We start from the raw sequence: 20,032 nt of genomic DNA on the forward strand, positions 1-20,032 counted from the left end.
TGTATGGAGGAAAAAAATACAGCCACTTTAGTTATTATAGTCACTGAACAATATGAACTTGTAAGTTAAAGTGCCTGTGACAAAAAATCTTCAATAGCAATATTATTGGAAGCAAAATCGTATTTTGAGACGTTTCGACTATATACAGGGTGTTCCAAAATGGTTGACCCCATTCTAAATGCCCATATCTCGGAAATCTTGGACCTTAATGAAACTAAATACACTTTATGTTGAATGTTATAGGTTAAATTTACCAAGAAATGTACAAATATTTGTTGGTTCTATAACAGATTTTCATTAATGTTCAATATGTGCGCCGCCTGTGACTCTGCACACGTCGAGTCGGTATTCGAGCTCGTGCCAAACTCGCGGAAATGTCTTGAGATTTTTGGTGCCAAGACCTAATTTGTTTTGTAGTTGGTGCCTTCTTTGCAAAATTTGTGAAGAAGGCACGCTGCACTGTCTTCGGTGACTGAGTCCAAGCATACTCTAACATGCAAAATGTCTTTTCTTTTGAAGTGAACGGCATTTCTTAACCTGAAAAGATAGAAATGCCAAACTTTACACTCAAAAACTTGAAAGGTTTCCACACAAGCTGTGAAAATTTGAGGTCATTCCAACGAAAATGGTCAAAATTATTGGCCTACGAAATGGGGTCAAACATTTCTGAACACGCTGTACAACAAGGAGGAGGAAAGTGTCAGCAAAAGAGGAGTCTGGTAGCTAAGCTACATGCTAACCCGAACCGAGCGGCTCTTCCAAGTCTCTTCCTGATCTTTCGAACATGAAAAATCACCCAAAACCTACCCGACTTCTGTCATACATGGTTAGTTGTCTTCACCGATCGGCCACCCCTCGGCGGCAAGCAAGTTTCGGCTCATCGTTCCCCTGCTGCGGCCCAGCAGGCAGGCAGTGCTCATCACCGGGAACGTAGCAGGGGAATGAACACCGAAAATGGCACATTCTCTGTGGACAAATCGGCCGACGTCTGAGCGCTTGGCTGCCCGGGCCCTAGCCGAGGATAACGCTCTCTCGGCGGGCACACGAAGAGCGCCAAGAGGGGTGGAAGTCTCTACACAATCGCATCTTCTCGGTGGACAGAGAGCTTTGTCACCCACAAAATGCAAACAGCCTCCTTACCAAAACGTGTGCCCACTATTTGACATAATATAAAACACATAGCTTACGCTAGGTTCATACTACAGGTCTCAATGCACAAATCCAATTTTTTGCCATATCTATTTTTTGGCGTGCCCGTTCAGACTGCCTTTGTCCAATGAGACCGTTCAAATATCACGCATGCGCAGAGGCATCAAAACAAATTACACATGCTAGCTGTATGTCATTCCAGAGTGATAATATTTTGATTTCCAAAAAGAGGACACAAATAACAGACATTAATAATCCCCGTTTAGTCTTATATTCAAAGTTTATATGGACTGATAGAAAGCATACACGCACACACATGAGCCTTGACGTGTGTGCGTGAAATAACGTGGGTGCGTCAGTTTTCCCCGACTCGACCATGTGTGCAATAATGAAATATTGCTCATTCGGCGCAGAGAATGAAAATCGAAAATTGTAATGACTGTGATCCGCTTCGTGCTTAAAAGCAAGAGTTCATGCTAGGCACTAATGCCTACATGGCTGCCGTCCTCCGTGCCTCTTGCTCTTTGCTGACGTAATTGCTGCATTAATTCCGATTTGGGAGTCTTGACAGTTCAGACCGCCAGTCACGTTCTGAAAAAATGTGGCCCAGATCGGATTTGTACCACATACGAAAGTGACTCAGATCTGATTTGAAATGGTCCACTTCAATGCGACTTGTCCTGTTCAGACCATCAGGTTAATGCCTGACTCAATTCGGAAAAACACATATTCGTGCATTAAAGGGATCCTCTATTTTTAAGACAAGTGATTCTTAAAACATAAATGTTAGTATGAGTTATAATAATTTGATATTAAAACCTCTCTTAATGTTTTTGTTTCAATAAAGTTTGTAAAATTATTTTAAGTGATAGGTCGCCATTCTTGTTATATCGCAGTGCGTGACGTCACTGGCCCCGATTGCCGAAATTCCAGCTTGTCACTCGTTAGCTTTCCCAACATGTCGTCAGTTCTACCCTTCCTATTTGAACCAGATCTGAAAAGTGAAGAGCAGGACAGCACTGTCGGTTGTTCACAAGACAAGTTTCAGGGAAAAATGCGTGCAGCAAATACCTGATAAGACAAAAGTTGGGCAAAACTGGTGATGCGAGAGAGTCCTGTTGGTAACTCCGGTTGGGAGCGAGAGTGCATGCTGTTGGGATTCGGGAACTCCGGTTTTATTAGCAGATATTCAAGGTAGGCATATATTGCGTTTTCAAACGTTTTCCCAATATAATTATGTAGATTGTTAGCATCCAGAGCTGTCGTGTGCTTTACATACAGTACAGGCCAAAGTGCACACCTTGTGTAATCCAGGTCTTGTACATTGTAACGCGTGGTAGCTAGGATACGTGTATAAAAGTACCAGAAAGGGGAGAAGCTTCCACTTATGCACATGTATTCACAAAAATGATAATTCCACCTTGACCACTCTTAACTCGGGAGCTCAGAAGTACGCAAACACGCATTCCTTGACGAACTCCCAACATTGTTGTAAGGTCCACGTCAGAGTCACTGTCGTCACTGTAGCGTGCCATAGTGCTTTAATTATTTAGTATGATTTGGGGAAGACTCCCACGAAGAATAGTCAACAAAAAAGATAGCAATACTAATCCAAATCCGTGTTTTTTACTCACTCGAAGATCCAGGAATTAGACCGATCTTATGGCAATATCGCAGCCGCGATTAGGCTGTCGATTCCACAAAATAGACTGATCCAAAAAGCCGCTGTGGGACCGACGAATAAAAATAAATGGACGGATCCAAAACCATTATTGCAGACTCGATGGGACCCTTACTTGACTGAGGATCCAGGAAAAATGTTCGCCAGTTGTAATGCTTGGTGGGTAGGATACATGCATACAGGGACCAAAAAGGGGGAGAAGCTTCCACTTAATGCACATTTATTCACTAAAAATAATAATTCCACCTTGACCACTCACTTCACTCCCCTTTTTTCCATTTAACTGGAAATTGCATCCAAAAGCAGCACATTGTGGTATTTTACTTCGCGAGTTTAGGCAGCAATAAGCAATTGTTGAACACGCTACACATTCGGAAAGATACCAATTACGTCATCACTGCGAGCCCGCAAACCATGGCGCCAAGTAACGGTCAAAATATGGACTAAATATTATAAAATATTGCCATTGATTTAACATTTTATGTGTTTCTAACAACATATTTTAGTACAAGAGAACAATTGTGCTTTATTAGAGTCTACATGTATTAAAATCAGAGGATCACTTTAAGACCTGTAGTATGAACCTAGCCTTACTTACTTCCTCGTCCGTCCAATGGTCGCTCCATACTTGTTTTGCACATTCTTCGCAGTGAACAGGATCTTTTTGAAAGCCACAAAGGCTCACACTACTCTCCCTGGTGTAGCAACAAAAGTCTGCAGCACAATGGGCTGGCGTGACGCGAGAAATAAACATATTAATCCACAAAATCAGCTGGATCCGCAGTCCTTTTGGATACAATAGTTAACTCGTCACATTCGCCTTCTTCCTCAATTTGAGACCTTAGCTGGAAGTCTCTCATTTTCGTAGCACGGGATTAAAAAAATTGAATAAATGAATGGATCACTTCTGCACACATCCAAGTGGTCCATTTCATTCAGGAGCATAAAATACCGCCTGTAATATGAAATAAACATGCTTTTTTTCGTGTCACAGGCACTTTAAGTGTATATTTTAACATAACAAGAAATACTTTTTTTGACCCCTCTATGCATGTGTTCTGTGTTTTGATGTGTCATTATTTTGTACTCTTTCATTGAACAGGCCCTAGTAGTGAACACCTTGGCAGTGTCTCAATCCCTTACGAAATCTCCATCCCGAAGAGCGATATCACAAAGCGGCCAAGTCATGACCAGGACTATGGAGCAGATAACCACAATGATTACTCATCCAAGTCCAGGCTCCACAGCACCTCCCGAGTGGAGAAAGCCACGAGGCACACAGGCTACCAACGCAGCAACTTAAGCCACAAATCACCAGACACCAACTCTGCTGACCACAACGACATGGATTCGGCCTTCGAAAGATCGACTAGTCCCACCACCTACACCAGCTGGCAAAACCAAAATCATAGGCAGCACTCCCAGGAAGAACATTTACCAGACACGAAGAATGTAACTATGAGAAGCACCTGGAAGAACAAAAGCGTTGCATCTGATGAGAAGAGTAGACGAAGAGCGGGGGTTAGGGGGATTACGGATAGGGGTTCTGAGGATGAGCTGGAAACCTCAAAAACATGGAAAGCGTATCTGGCAACAACGGTCGTCTCTGAGGAATCTCAGAGCCATGGACTGAGGACTGATGGGATTGTGTCTGCTGCAAGGGGAGCCAAGCCAACCTCTGACGATGTAAGACAATATGAACTGAAAAGGACAACATTAAAATAAGAAGAAAGTTGGTGTTTAATGATTTCTTTCTGCTTTTGCAGATATACATGCGGGCCATTGACAAAGAACCTGAGGAATCAGTGCTCCATCGTGGTGGAACTGCAAAGTCTGTGTCCCTGGAAGCTGGAGCCCTGGGAAGGACTGTGCCTCATGCACCTGTCACCTCTCAGTCCTGGAACCGCGCCTACTCTCAACGATCACAGGTACAGCTGCTAGATCAGTGGTTTTTAACCTGGGGTTCGGTGTGGTAGTCTAAGGGGTTCGGCGAAGGTAAAGAAACGCAGAGCCCTATTTTTGTTTAAGCAAAGTGGGAAACATGGGTACGTCGTCATCACACATGTCACTAAATGGACCAATCACTGTGCATTTGCTACACAGTAAAAAAAAGATGTCGAATGCACGTCAACTGTCGCACAGCCTACGCAGAGAAGCTGTGAAACCTAAAGCATAAGTCACGTGATGCAAGTTGTTGTGTAAGCTATTCAGTCGTCAGCGTGTAAATAGGCCTCAACTGCTATTCATTTTTGCATTTTATTTGTGTGTCTAGTCAACGTAGGATGTGGATTTTGTACATTTCAAGACTGCAAATGTTTCTTACCAAAAGGTGAAAGCAACTTCTTTTCAAGGGGGCCCCAAAGCTTCAATATAAATCATTTTGGCTGATTGATCAACTAGCTGTGCTAGGAAAGAACCTAGTGTTCTTTGCTTTAATGAATACTAAGAAAGCATGAACAGGGCGAGAATGAGTCATAACTTTTTGTCCAATGCGTCCAAATATTTCATTGAAGATAAGTAAGGAGGCTTATCCTTTTATGGATGTTGTATGTAATGTCGCGAACACTGATTGTAACAGAGAAAACGGTACATTCAAATCTTTCAGCACAAAAATATTTTACATTGTAGCTTATTTAAGTCTGGGAGGAATTACTCACTGGCTAGCCAGTCCCTTGTGGAAACACAGAGGTCAAGGAGAAAACCTCTCACCGAACCTCGAGTCATTCAAAACAACACTTTCCAAACCTCAAACAGTCAAAAGCCTACACAATTATGGTGTTTTGGTTTAAAATCGCATTACGATGCTGCCAATCATAGATAATGAATCGCACTGAGACGAAGTTCAACTTGAAAGTTTGTGTAAATGAGGCAATACTTGCGGTTATTCATAGGTTCTCCAACTGTACCTAGAACCTCTGGATTGTATTTTTGAAAAGCTTGCCAGTTGTGGGTTGGTGCAGTAAATCTTCAAAATAGGTATCTCCAAATGGTTAGGTAGGATTTAAATGAACAATTCACTAGCACAGGGACAATAGCACAAAAGACATCGGGTTGTTCATTCTACCCGAAACGTGCGAAACAAAACAAACATGCGACTCACCTGAAGGTAGTTTTGTTTGAAAATAGAAGCAGATATACACAGAGCCTTGATATCTGTTGGGGCAATGTTAGAATTTGAATGAATTCCTTACTTGAGTGGTTTAGAACCCAGGGGCAGACAGTATAAATGACCCGGTGGCCCGGACGTAGTTTTAAAACCGTGAGGGCCACCAGAACGCTGGCTTGGCGGGGCCCCCAAAAATATGTAGATTTTTTTTTTTTTTTTTTTTATCTTACTTCACATTAATTCCTAGTGGTACCGTGTTTTGATAATGTTACGCTATCTCGATCAAACTCAACCTTTACAATCTATGCAGCAGCCATTGTTCTCCGTAGGGTGTCAACACACCTCATTCACTCGCTCACTCCCATGTGAACGTGCGCAACCTGATTACTGCTGCTGATTGATTGTCAGTATCTCAGTACTCACCTAACGTTATACTGCAAGGCAAGGCAAATTTATTTATATAGCACAGTTCAACACAAGGCAATTCAAAGTGCTTTACATCACATGAAGATCATAAAAATCACATTTAAATCAATACAACGTAAAAACCAAGACAAAAGATCGCATTTGATCACAAATAGAATAAAAATAAATAAATAAAAATCAAACAAAACTAAAAATAAAACAAAAACTACTACTAATAATAATAATTGAAATCAGCAATGGAGATAAGCACAAGAGGAATAGAAAGCAGGTAGATTGAAAGATATTGCCAGTTATGGATATGCAGTACTAAACAAAAGCGTTTTTAGCCCTGATTTAAAAGAGCTAACAGTTTAAGCATACTTCAGATGTTCAGGTAACTTGTTCCAGAGGTGAGGAGCATAATAACTAAATGCTGCCTCACCCTGCTTGGTTCTTGTTCTTGGAACATGCAGAAGACCGGTTCCAAACGACCTTCGGGGTCTAGATGTCTCATAGGAATCTAACAAGTCAAGCATGTATTTTGATCCAAGGCCATTAAGTGTTTTGTAGACGAGCAGTAGTATTTTATTGTCTATCCTTTGACTCACTGGAAGCCAGTGTAGCGATTTCAAAACCGGTGTAATGTGGTCCAGCTTCCTTGTATTTGTGAGGAATCTGGCTGCAGCATTCTGTACTAGCTGCAGCTTCCTGACTGATTTTTTATCAAGACCTGTAAATATACCGTTGCAATAGTCCAATCTGCTGAAAATGAATGCATGCATAAGTTTTTCCATGTCTTGTTGAGTCAGAAGCCCCTTAATTCTGGTTATATTTTTTGGGTGGTAATAAGCGGATTTAGTGACGGACTTTATGGCTATCAAATTTTAGGTCTGAGTCAATAATTACGCCAAGGTTTCTGACTTGATTTGTAGCTGTAAGTGACATTGTGCTAAGTTGCCTGCTTATCTTTGACCTTTCCATTTTTGGCCCAAAAATGATCACCTCTGTCTTCTCCACATTTAACTGGAGAAAATTCTGGCACATCCATTCATTGATTTGATGAATGCATTTAATCAGGGAGACTAAAGGACTATAATCATGTGGGGACACAGAAATGTACAGTTGTGTGTCATCTGCATAGGCGTGATAGGAGATGTCATACTGTTCCATTATCTGAGCAAACGGAAGCATATAGATGTTAAATAAGAGTGGTCCAAGAATTGACCCTTGAGGGACTCCACACGTGAATTTGGTTCGTTCTGACTGATAGTTTCCGATTGACACAAACGAAATCCCTGTCATGTAAATACAAGACATGTTTCTGAAACCCCTAGCACCTGCTAAGCACCGGGGAACAATAAAGACCACTCAAGAAAGAGAAAGTCACCGGAGGAGTTGAGGGAAAGCGAAATCTAATATGAAAAGAAGAGGGAGGGAGTTTTAGCCCTAGTAGCGAGACCGCTGGAATTGGCCCGGCTACGATGAAACAAAAAACAACGTTTAATGTGTGGTCTGCAGATTAATGCCCACATATCCTGACAAGTTCGAGAAACGTTAACGAGTATGAAACTTATGGTATGAACATAACATGATAATTCATCCACATGACAACGGAGAAAATAATATTGTCATAACTACGGTTTAGCTTGAAAATTGTTAGCCGTTATTGCCTTAGTCATCTCTTTTACTTCTAAAATTCTTGCCACAACAACTGAGCCGGGGGAGACTTACAGAGGGCAGTAAGAGGAAGACACGAAAGCTTGGCCGAGGCGCGGGGCACTCTCGTGGGCCTGCCTCTGTTTGTTTCCCGAAAAAAATTTAAAATGTGTAAGTTGTCAGTGTTGTTGATTTGGGTTTATTCATGTTTCTGGTTGGGGTATTCGTGTTTCGGGTTGGTGCACGCCGTAAAGTTGGGTAAATGCTGACGCCAAAGTTACACAAAAATCATAAAAATTATAAACTTTATTATAGCGCAAAAACTCCCTGGTCATGTGATCAATGGACTCAAAATCTGTGTGGGATGACTTTTGTTCTCCAAAGCTTTTTTGTCAAAGGGACTTCTCTCTCTCAATTGCTTAATAAAGTCAAGCACAGGAATAAAGCGATAGGAACTTAAAGTCTAACGCCAATCGTTGTATAATTGGCTATTCAGACCTTGGAAGTAGGGCTGCAGTTATCAAATATTTTAGTAATCGAGTATTTTACTGAAAATTCCATCGATTAATCGAGTAAACAGATAAAACCTTTTTTTTTTTTTTTTTTTTTTTTTTAGGTAAAGAGCAATTATAAATATAAATGCGAAAACAAGACATTTCCCCTAATATTGAACCATTTTTTAGACAATCGATGTCTTTATTTCAGATGTACATTGTTGAAAACAGCCAACAATTGCATCTCAAGTGTGATTAGCCTGCAAAAGCCTGCATGAAAGACACCTTAGCCACACATCGACAGTAGTCATAATTAATAGAAACCTAGCCCTCCGAAGCACTAACGTTACATTAGCAAGGTACAGTAACTGTAAAATAGCGTTGAGCTAGTGTGACTTGAAGAATGGATACCACTGCAGATAGTCCGGTAAGAACAGTAATGATGCCCCTTCCGAATTAATCGTTACATGTTTGCACTGCTTCCCGCATACTTAGTGTTTCTGCTGATTGTTCATCGGCAATGCAGGAGACAATTTTTTCTTCTTCTGATGAGCCATTTTCAGAAGAATCTTTATTTTCTGATTATTCCTCTTTGCTTTCTCGCATGACTCCATAGTGTTTTTGGTAAATTGGAAGTTGAATTGAGCATTTAGGTCTGTTGTAGTCATCTTGGGTGGACATTTGTCTGCAGTATTTATCCATCCGGCTCGAAGGACCATGTAAAATAGCGCTGGGGCTGGTGTGACTTGAAGAATGGGTACTACTGCAGATAGTCTGGTTAGAACAGTAATGATGCCCGTCCCGAGTTGGTGGGACCAAAAACTTTCTCTTCCTTTTATTTTCCTTCCTTTGTGAACATAGGTCCTAGCTTTTTTGGGCGGCCAAAAATATGCAAAATCAGAAAAATAACAAAGAATAACTCGCCACCAGGGGGATCCAAAACACATAACATGCAAACAACCTGTCATTTTTAACATAACCCAGTATCGCGCCTCCACTCTCGGAGTAAACGGGTGCCTTTGGTGGGGCTGCAGCATTGAAGACGTGCTGTAGTGTTATTCAAGCGCGGTCTTACAGAGAATACATGAAGCAGTGTTTGCCTTGGTCTCCAGCTTGAAATGCTCTCACATTTTTGACATTTTCTGCTTTTTCTTGGCGTCTCTCTTCGCTTTCGTCGGCTTCCTCGTCGTTACCTCTATATGAATGAATGAATTAAATTTTTTATTGTCATCATCATCGGTATCATTGACAATCATTGACAATTACAAAATGTGATATGATTTAAGAACCGAAGAAAAAGACAAAGGCAGACGGGAGGAAACATACGCTTATCATTTTCCCGCCCCCCCCCATACAGCTAAAGACGCACAATCAGACATGGTACAGTTACATACATCACATGGCCACAAACTGTACAATAACACAATCAACAATCTGGGTTTGAACAATAACTCCAGCGTCCAGTCAAGCAGCTCCATTGCGGTTGTTTATCATACAGCAGTCTCGTGCACAAAATTTGTGGTCTGAGTTTCAGGGCGTACAAGGTTATGGCTTTGTCATTGTCCCTGACATTCTAGCATCTATTTGTTGTGGGAACATTTTATTGTGGCTATGTGTGTGGCAAAAGTGTTGATGTGTTATCACAGCTGGTGTGAGTAGCGACTCAAAATGCTTTTCTTATAAGTCTCTTTAAAGAGTACATTCCTAAGGTGTACATGGTGGCAACAATTTCCGCACACAAAGATCACTGGAACAGTTTCATCAGACATGAATGTATGAGGAAAAATCAAAGAACGTGTTGTACATATTTTATCACAAGATTTATGTCTCCACAACAAAAGACATGCTTATTATTCGTTTTAAACAGTATATTTTCCATATACAGTGATACCTCAGCTCACGAACATAATTGGTTCCCAGAAAGTGTGCGTGAGGCGAAAAGTTCGTCTTCCGAACATTTATTTCCCATAAGAAACCATTAAAATGAGAATAATCCGTTCCCAGGTCCCCATAAAACATAATTTTCTACTAAATAAGCCTTAAAACTACACAAAAATACACCTTATTTTATGTATAATAAGTGTGCTATTGTATTATAATTAAAGAAATAAACTGTACTGTATAATAAAGTTGTTTTATTTACCTTTGCGATGGTATGGGAGTGGGAGGAGGAGGGAGGGAGTTACTGTTTGGAAGGAGAGTGTTACCGGCAAAGTGCGCAGTTAGCGTAGACTCCACTGCTGTGCCCCCCACATGCTTTTGGTTGTTAATAAAAGTGCCCACAAAAAGCCATCCGACGCCTCTGGGTGTTTGTATGCACGCCGCCTCCTTTCTGGAGAGGAAATCGGGCGAACCGAAGACAACCGACGACAACGAGCCAACGTGACTCGCCGGTCCACTTCTCACGACAGTGGGAAGCTGAAAGCACCGCCAATTACCAGTCGAGGGCGAATTGGTAACACGAGTCAACTTCCATAAGGACTGTATGTAACTCTTTTTCGGTCCCATAATAGCAAAAGTACACTCAATATGGTCCAAAATGTCTATCAAACACAAACCACGTCCGCACTCAACGAAAGGGAGGGGACGAACTGGGACGCCGTGAGCGTGCGTCAGCTTCTCGTGGCGCTGTCCGACCGCGTGGCTTGGTTCGTCCGCCGAAAACTAGTTCGCCAGCAGAGACTATATGCTCGCGAATTTAATGTTCTTGAGGCGAAAAGTTCGTGAGCTTAAGCGTTCGTGAGCCGAGGTATCACTGTACTCTGTAGAGCTGGACATTTGGATCGGGAGCTCGGTAGACACAGCAGATAATTGTTTTTACAATTGGGGATAAGGAGCTCAATTGTTCAATTGCTCAACTCATGCATGGTTGAAATCAAATATTATTCGAATAATCGTTTCAGCTCTACTTGGAAGCAATGCCGTGGAATCAACTCGACTGTATTTGTGGGGTTCAGTTATGGTCGGGGTCTACATCATCTTCACTACATGGCCTTGACCCCAACTCTTTGATTAGCTGGACGCTGACAGACATTGTATGAGCTGGAGCCAATGTTTTCTCTTTCAGTTAGTCTCGTCTTTTTGACCCCGTCTAACATCAGTCATACTTGAGTGGTGCTGGTTACCTTGGAGCCACTAGATAGGTTTTCAAAACGAACCCCCTCCTCTTGTTTTGCAGCTCAGATGTGGTCATTCAGCATAGACTCGATGTTCTGCCTGTCTGCCTCTTTCATTCATTGTTTAGTCAGTTGTGCATTTGGGGAATTTCCTAAACCCATTTGCTTGATTCATAGCCCTGATGGAACCATGTTCATCCTGATTTTTGGAGTAACAAAGTGGCCACTTGATTTGGATTGCGGCGGTTAGCGACGCAAATTGACCAGACTGCAAGAAAAACACAGTTCAAATAGTGGTCATCGTTAGTCTTCTCTGCATTTCTTTCAGTGAGCCAATAATGTTTGGCTTGGATTGCCGGCGCATTTTCGGTGGTCTATGCTGCGTTCATTCCCAAGAGGTTTGGATAAATACAGCTGCAGTCAGGACAGTGGGAGGTGAGGGATTAGCGTGTGATTGCGGTGTCAAAGGTTGACAGTGGAGGCTTGTATATTACGAGTTCGCATGTAGACTCCGTGAATGTGTCCTTAACTGGCATGATTGGGTCTGAATAAATTGGTCCAAGTTAGCGCAATTCTGTTGTTCTAAACTAAAAAAAATTCTGTGCATTTACCGAACCAAGGGATAAGAAAATTGCAGATGTCAGCTTGCTGCAGACCAGATGTAACCCAAAAATCAATAGTCATTAAGGAGATGACATCCATTGCTTTAGTTGGCCGGCAGCCAGCCTGACCACAACAGCCATTGATTATTAGGCAAACATTTTTTTAAACCTATTGTCTGTGCAGCTGCAGCAAATAGTTTGCATTGCTGATATCATGTTGTTACTTAAACAGATCGTAGCTATCAACAATACATCATTGAAACCCATGTGTGGTAATAATGTTGCTAAACTTAGGCTGTCAAAATTATCGCGTTAACGGGCGGTAATTTTTAATTAATTAAATTAATCACGTTAAAATATTTGACGCATTTAACGCACATGCCCCACTCAGATTAAAATGACAGCACAGTGTAATGTCCACTTGTTAATTGTGTTTTTTGGGTTTTTTGTCGCCCTCTTCTGGCGCTTGGATGCGACTGATTTTATGGGTGAGCATTGTGTAATTATTGACTGCAACAATGGCGAGCTACTAGTTTATTTTTTGATTGAAAATTTTACAAATTTTATTAAAACGAAAACATTAAGAGGGTTTTACTATAAAATTTCTATAACTTGTACTAACACAACTTTTAAGAACTACAAGTCTTTCTATCCATGGATCGCTTTAACAGAATGTTAATAATGTTAATGCCATCTTGTTGATTTATTGTTATAATAAACAAATACAGTACTTATGTACCGTATCTTGAATGTATAAATGTATAAATGAGGGCGGTAATTTTCGCGGCTGCCTTTTATCGCCGCGTGCGTACGTGCGTGTTGGCATACGAGACTCCAGTTCCTTTCACAGATGTTTATTGTAGGGCTGTCAAACGTTTAAAATTTTTAATCGAGTTAATCACAGCTTAAAAAATAATTAATCGTAATTAATTACAATTCAAACTCAATTCAAATGTCTAAAATATGCCATATTTTTCTGTAAATTATTGTTGGAATGGAAAGATAAGACTCAAGATGGATATACAGTATACATTCAACATACTGTATATAAGTACTGTATTTGTTTATTATAACAATAAAGCCACAAGATGCCATTAACATTATTAACATTCCTTCTGTTAAAAGGATCCATGGATAGAAAGACTTATAGTTCTTAAAAGATAAATGTTACAAGTTATAGTAATTTTATATTAAAACTAGGGCTGTCAAAATTATCGCGTTAACGGGTGGTAATTAATTTTTTCAATTAATCACGTTAAAATATTTGACGCAATTAACGCACATGCCCCACTCAAACAGATTAAAATGACAGCACAGTGCAATGCCAACTTGTTACTTGTGTTTTTTGGAGTTTTGTCGCCCTCTGCTGGCACTTGAGTGCGACTGATTTTATGGGCTTAAGCACCCATGAGCATTGTGTTATTATTGATAGCAACAAAGGCGAGCTACTAGTTCATTTTTTGATTGGAAATTTTACAAATTTTATTAAAACGAAAACATTAAGAGGGGTTTTAATATAAATTTCTATAACTTGTACTAACATTTATCTTTTAAGAACTACAAGTCTTTCTATCCATGGATCGCTTTAACAGAATGTTAATAATGTTAATGCCATCTTGTTGATTTATTGTTATAATAAACAAATACAGTACTTACTGTATGTACCATATGTTGAATGTATATATCCGTCTTGTGTCTTATCTTTCCATTCCAACAATAATTTACAGAAAAATATGGCATATTTTATAGATGGTATGAATTGCGATTAATTACGATTAATTAATATTTAAGCTGTAATTAACTCGATTAAAAATTTTAATCGTTGGACAGCCCTAATTCAAACTGCAAAAACTGCACTTTAGTGCTCATTGCTCCACTTGTAATGGCACTTGAGTTCATTGGGCATAAGGAAACCTCATCATGCTTATATAAATGAGATATAATTACAGTTAATGAGAAATACACCAAAAACATCCAGTGTTGAGTCTAAAACCAGAGGCGACGTCTGGAATACAACTTTTGAGCAGCAACCCGATGTCGGTCCGGACCGCAAAAATAGGTTCGAGGTGGCTTCTGTATAAACTTTCATCCGGACAAAACAAGCATGACTGTCAATTTTCTGAAACATATTATGTAAATTCTATAACATTGTGTATTGGGAGAGGTCATTTAATAGTTTGGTTTGGCAAGACGAAGTCATTATTTTCAATTTTATGTGAAACAAAGGGCAGACAGGTTTCACTTTGCAAAATAATTGGTTTTGCAGAGCATTCTTTCTGAAATCTGCAGGATGCACAGATTACATGACAAACATGAGCTGTACATTTTCAATATAAATCCACTGAAGGCTTTGGTGCGTCCATCCAGACTAAGGCGCCTGCAAACGATTATTTTGTTAGTCGATAGAATCCCTGATTTTGTTTTGGATTAGTCAACTAATCAGCTCGTATACAAATGAGTTGCTATGTAGCTATGTGACTATAATCTGTAGCTTTATCATTGTTGTCCAAAGCAAAAGCAGATGCTTGCATATATCATATTTTGACTACCTTATTTTCCGGGCTAATAGTCATAGTTTGTCTTTTTTTTTCATAGTTTTCTGAATAATTGCTAATATTGCATGTTAACAGGCACCTATTTAGCCTGTTTTCTCTGTTTTAATGTTATCAGAATAATTTGTAATTGTTTGTTCTTGGTCTCTGGTAAATGGACATGTGCCAATTACCGGTTTCAAGGCACACAGTGGTATGAAAACATCAAGGTTTTAAAACCGCAAAAATTTTCCTTCATACCGTCCCTAAGGTATTAGTTATTTTCATGTCCCAAAAATGCATGGAGAAATCCCTCGCTTGCAGCTGGAAGGCTCAACTCTCCCCCATCGGTTGTTGCTCAGTGTCAATGAGTCAGCTGTGCTACACGATGACTTGAGGAGGTGAAACTCCTGAACTTTTTCCCTCCTCGAAGAAAACAAAATCGCTGGTATGAGTATACTTCGGCTACAGAAAAGTTACAGATAGCCCCGGCTTAGAGGGGGAGGGCCAACCGACATGTAAAACATGTTTGTGGAGGGTGGCTGCCAAGGAGGCAATACATGCAATATGATTTTGCATTTATACAAAATTAAAGGTTGGTAAACATTGTCATGAACGTTTCCCACCAGCTACGAGAGTTAACTCCAGCTTGTTTAGTATGTCTAGCGCTGGTAAAACGTGGTGGTTTTTTCTCTCTAGCAATTGTCTGTGTTGATAAAAGAGAGTGTGTGTATAATGTAAACATGATACGAGTCATACACACATGCTCTTTATTGAACATGATGCAATTATTTTTGTTTTAGTAATAATGTTGAGCTGTGGCTCTTGGTTTAGGCTCACCTAAAGCACTGCATTTATTTTAATTTTATGTTGAATTGTTTTTTATTAGTTTTTACAACATCATACTTATGTTCCAATTCCCTAATCCGTTTAGAAAAATAAGATTTTTTTTTTTTTTTTTTTTTTTAACACAGATATCTCAAAAAACACATTTTAGAGCTGTAATTGCAATACCGTGAAAGTGATACTTTGTCTTAGGGTTATCATTAGAGGCAACTAACGATTCGATTACGATTACAGTTCAGCTTTTAATGTTCTGTACATTACTTCGAAAATTGTTCAAAAATCCTCTCAGTATAAAGTTAACAGTTAAAAACAGTAAATACAATACTCCCCACTCTGTATCAGCAGCTTTAAACTACATTCAATTAATTTAATGTTGTGAATCAACCGTTAAAGTTCTTAAAATTGCTACCGTTATTCCATAATTACCCTTCCGTCTACTTTCAAGATGTCAAAGTTTTAAAACTGTTTCATCATTTTAAGATAGATTCAAGTCAATATTTTGCTGATTTAGGAGTATTTTGGTAAAAAGTTCATTAGGTTTGCTACAACAGAGCCTTCTAAAGAAGTCTACTGCTTTAAGATGGCGGCTGGTTACTAAGGCCGGCAAGTCTGTCATTTCGCATCTAGTTCTACACATATGTGATATCTACCGTGGCCGTATGATTGTAGCAACTAGCAACTGGGCGTTGTTTGTAACGTATGTCGGCCGCAGTTAGGTATTATTGATTTTTTTATCTAGCGGCATGAGTTGAACATGATATTTACTCTCGGTCTGTTCCTCATTGCAGCGCGAAGACTGCGCTAATTCTGGTATAATTCAATGATCGGAATTTGGATGTTTGTGAATCATTCTCGAATCTTCCACGGCCGAATCGCGAATAATCTAAGAATCGGTAATTTCGCACGCCTCTAGTTACCATACCGTCAGAATTTCATAGCAGCACATGCCTACTGGTAAAATATTATTCCCCCAAAATATTTTACTAGATTTTACTAACAGTATGGCCCCAGCGTTGCTCAGGTGAAAAATTGGCATTTTTTATGCTATTGTAATTTCCCGAATATAACGTGCACTTTTTTTCCCCAAAATCAACTTATAAAATCAGGGTGCGCATTATAAACGGGTACATAGATGGAGACAGAAATATACAATATACAGGGGCTGCCTTATATTCGGGAAGTTATGGTAATTTTTGGACTTTCAAAATAATTTAAACACGTCTCAATTTACAGAATTTTCAGGTTACGAAAATACTTCAACAACCAATTAATTTCGTTAGCAGAAGTACCACTGTATAGGTATTCAAATGTGACTGACAAAGTCTTTTTTTCCCTTTTTTTCCCCACGAAAAATACGGTAATCTTAAAAATATTCTGGTACCTGATACAGATCGTCTGTTTTAATTGAGAACTACTGAAATCAGACAATATTTCATTCGACCCTCACAGTCAAAATAGATCGGACGTCTAGCGCCGTCCGGCAGCCACTGTGTTAATCGTGACAGCCCTAATCTAGAGCGAGGTTCGTTTGGCTACGTTTAAACTATGGTCCTGTATATCAGCGACCACGGGAGCCCAGTTAGCTTGAAAACAAAATACCCTGCCAAAGATATCTACACTTAACATTAACCAATAATAAAGAATGAAGAAATTGAGTGCTGTCTTGTTAGCCAATAAAAATCTTACAGCATTTAAATTGGAAATAATAAAACCACATTTTAGGCACTGCATCTCAGTTTCGGAAACCTTGATTTAGAGTAGTCTGTCAAACTGATGCTTAATAAGCCAGACTGATTTCAGTGTTTTCTTTGTTGCCGGATTAAATTTGACATTTAGCATCATTATTAATACACATGAACAGGAGCCGTTGTGTGTGATGACGCCAGAACTTCTAATGGCTTTGCTCTGCCGGGACACATTAACAGCATTTATAGTGGGCCGATGTTCCGCTTAACCAAATATTGACTCATAGCCGCACGTGGACATGTTCTCACACTCGGCAACGTATTTTACTTTGGCCTGAGAACATTTATTCTTAACCACGTTACATTTTATTCCGAAGGCATTCGTTGCCAGTGATTGCAAAACACATCCTATGTATTTGTGTACTTAACGGAGCCCAAATATTATACTGTTTTTACTAGGTGTGTGACAATATAATGGTGATGTATTGCAATATTTTGCATCTTAAAAGGTTATCAATATGCTTCTGCCAAAAATTGATATACAGTGATCCCTCACTTCTTCGCGCCCCTCTTGGATTTTTTTTTTCCAATTAAAATTTTTTTAATAAATACAGTTGAGCCGTCCCAAGCTGATCATGAAGCCTCACTCTCCATCCTGATGCTCTTTGCTGGTCAGGCAGTGCACTGGAGTTGCTTATTAAAGTTAAGGATGATTGACAGACGTTAATGTTTGATCTTGCCACAGATGCCTGGAAGCCGAAGTTTCAAAGCGCCGCATGCCTCAATCATAGTTTAACTTGTTAAACAGTTGCTGTGGCAACTCATTGTGTGTGAGCAGCTTGAGTGGATTTGAGTGGACTCACTCAATAAAGCATTTAATAAAAACAAGCATTTTTCTACTTAATTCTTGTTTACAAATAATTCGTTTGGACAGTAACATGTTTAAAACTAATCATAATTTTTACATTTGAAGTGCTTAATTAACATTTATTAAAATATTTATTATATACTCAAGTTTTTCTTACTACACTTTGAGGGAAAAAAATGGAAAAAAACATGTCTAATATGTATCTCTTTCAAATGCTAAATCTTTTTTTGTGGGCAGGTGGCGCTAATTCACGGTTTTTCACTTATCGCGGCGGGTTCTGGTCCCCATTAACCGCGAAAAACGAGGGATCACTTTATTGATTTAAAAAGGTGTCTCTGTTTGGGGTAAAAACAACAAGAACCAACAAGTTGCTCCCTAAATCTTCAACTAGAATAGTGTCTGTGTTAGCTCATTGGCTGCCATTGACGGCGCAAGACGTCCAATCCTTTTACTGGGAGGGTCAAAGATTGTTTGGACGTTTAGTGCTGTCAATGGCACTGAAGCGGCATTCACAGGCAGTCCTCCTGGTTTTATGGCCATTTATAGGTCTCTTCATGTTCATTTTTCAGCATTTACAGGCCACTTCCTGTTGATTTTTAGCCACTTCATATTCATTTAGGGACATTTTCAGGTCATTTTCTGTTCAGTAACCCAAAATCAACTGGAAGTTGGATTTCTAAATGCCCCAAAATCAACAGGAATTGACCAAAAATCAATATTTTGTTTATTGTAGAATGATTTGCTGACCCATGTTTTATATAATAACATAATTGTTGCATGGCCCTATCGGGAGATCATTCTTATTGTGAGCCTTACATCGCCTCGTGAGGTACCCATGGGTTCCCACCGCTAGTTTTAACCTTTTTTTTTTTTCTTTAATGGTCGCGATGTGCAATTACAGTGGGGCAAATAAGTATTTAGTCAACCACCAATTGTGCAAGTTCTCCTACTGGAAAAGATTAGAAAGGCCTGTAATTGTCAACATGGGTAAACCTCAAACATGAGAGACAGAATGTGGGGGAAAAAAACAGAAAATCACATTGTTTGATTTTTAAAGAAGTTATTTCCATATTAGAGTGGAAAATAAGTATTTGGTCACCTACAAACAAGCAAACATTTCTGGCTGTCAAAGAGGTCTAACTTCTTCTGATGAGGTCTAACAAGGCTCCACTCGTTACCTGTATTAATGGCACGTGTTTTAACTCATTATCGGTATAAGAGACACATGTCCACAACTTCAGTCAGTCACACTCCAAACTCCACTATGGCTAAGACCAAAGAGCTGTCGAAGGACACCAGAGACAAAATTGTAGACCTGCACCAGGCTGGGAAGACTGAATCTGCAATAGGTAAAACGTTTGGTGTAAAGAAACCAAATGGAAGACATACAAGACCACTGATAATCTCCCTCGATCTGGGGCTCCATCCAAGATCTCACCCCGTGGCGTCAAAATGATTACAAGAACGGTGAGCAAAAATCCCAGAACCACACGGGGGGACCTAGTGAATGACCTACTGAGAGCTGGGACCACAGTAACAAAGGATACTATCAGTAACACAATGCGCCTGCACTGCTAGACGTGTCCCCCTGCTGAAGAAAGTACACATCCAGGCCCGTCTGCAGTTCGCTAGACAGCATTTGGATGATCCAGAAGAGGACTGGGAGAATGTGTTATGGTCAGATGAAACCAAAATAAAACTTTTTGGTAGAAACACAGGTTCTCGTGTTTGGAGAACGAATACTGAATTACATCCGAAGAACACCATACCCACTGTGAAGCATGGGTGTGGAAACATCATGCTTTGGGGCTGTTTTTCTGCAAAGGGACCAGGACGGCTGATCTGTGTAAAGGAAAGAATGAATGGGACCATGTATCGAGAGATTTTGATTGA

At 39.8% G+C, this 20,032-nt stretch overlaps 1 protein-coding gene across 3 annotated transcripts in view; it reads left to right on the forward strand.

Moving 5' to 3' along the window:
- luzp1 (leucine zipper protein 1) overlaps positions 1–20,032 on the forward strand; it is a 153,062-nt gene that overhangs the window by 119,696 nt on the left and 13,334 nt on the right. For all 3 annotated transcript variants that reach the window (XM_057860224.1, XM_057860226.1, XM_057860225.1), the window contains 2 exons: positions 3,933–4,516; positions 4,597–4,758. In XM_057860224.1, the coding sequence (XP_057716207.1) occupies positions 3,933–4,516; positions 4,597–4,758 (746 nt within the window). The remainder of the gene's footprint in view (positions 1–3,932; positions 4,517–4,596; positions 4,759–20,032) is intronic.

This window comes from Corythoichthys intestinalis, chromosome 15, assembly GCF_030265065.1.
Source record: "Corythoichthys intestinalis isolate RoL2023-P3 chromosome 15, ASM3026506v1, whole genome shotgun sequence".
In the NCBI taxonomy this organism is placed as follows: domain Eukaryota; kingdom Metazoa; phylum Chordata; class Actinopteri; order Syngnathiformes; family Syngnathidae; genus Corythoichthys; species Corythoichthys intestinalis.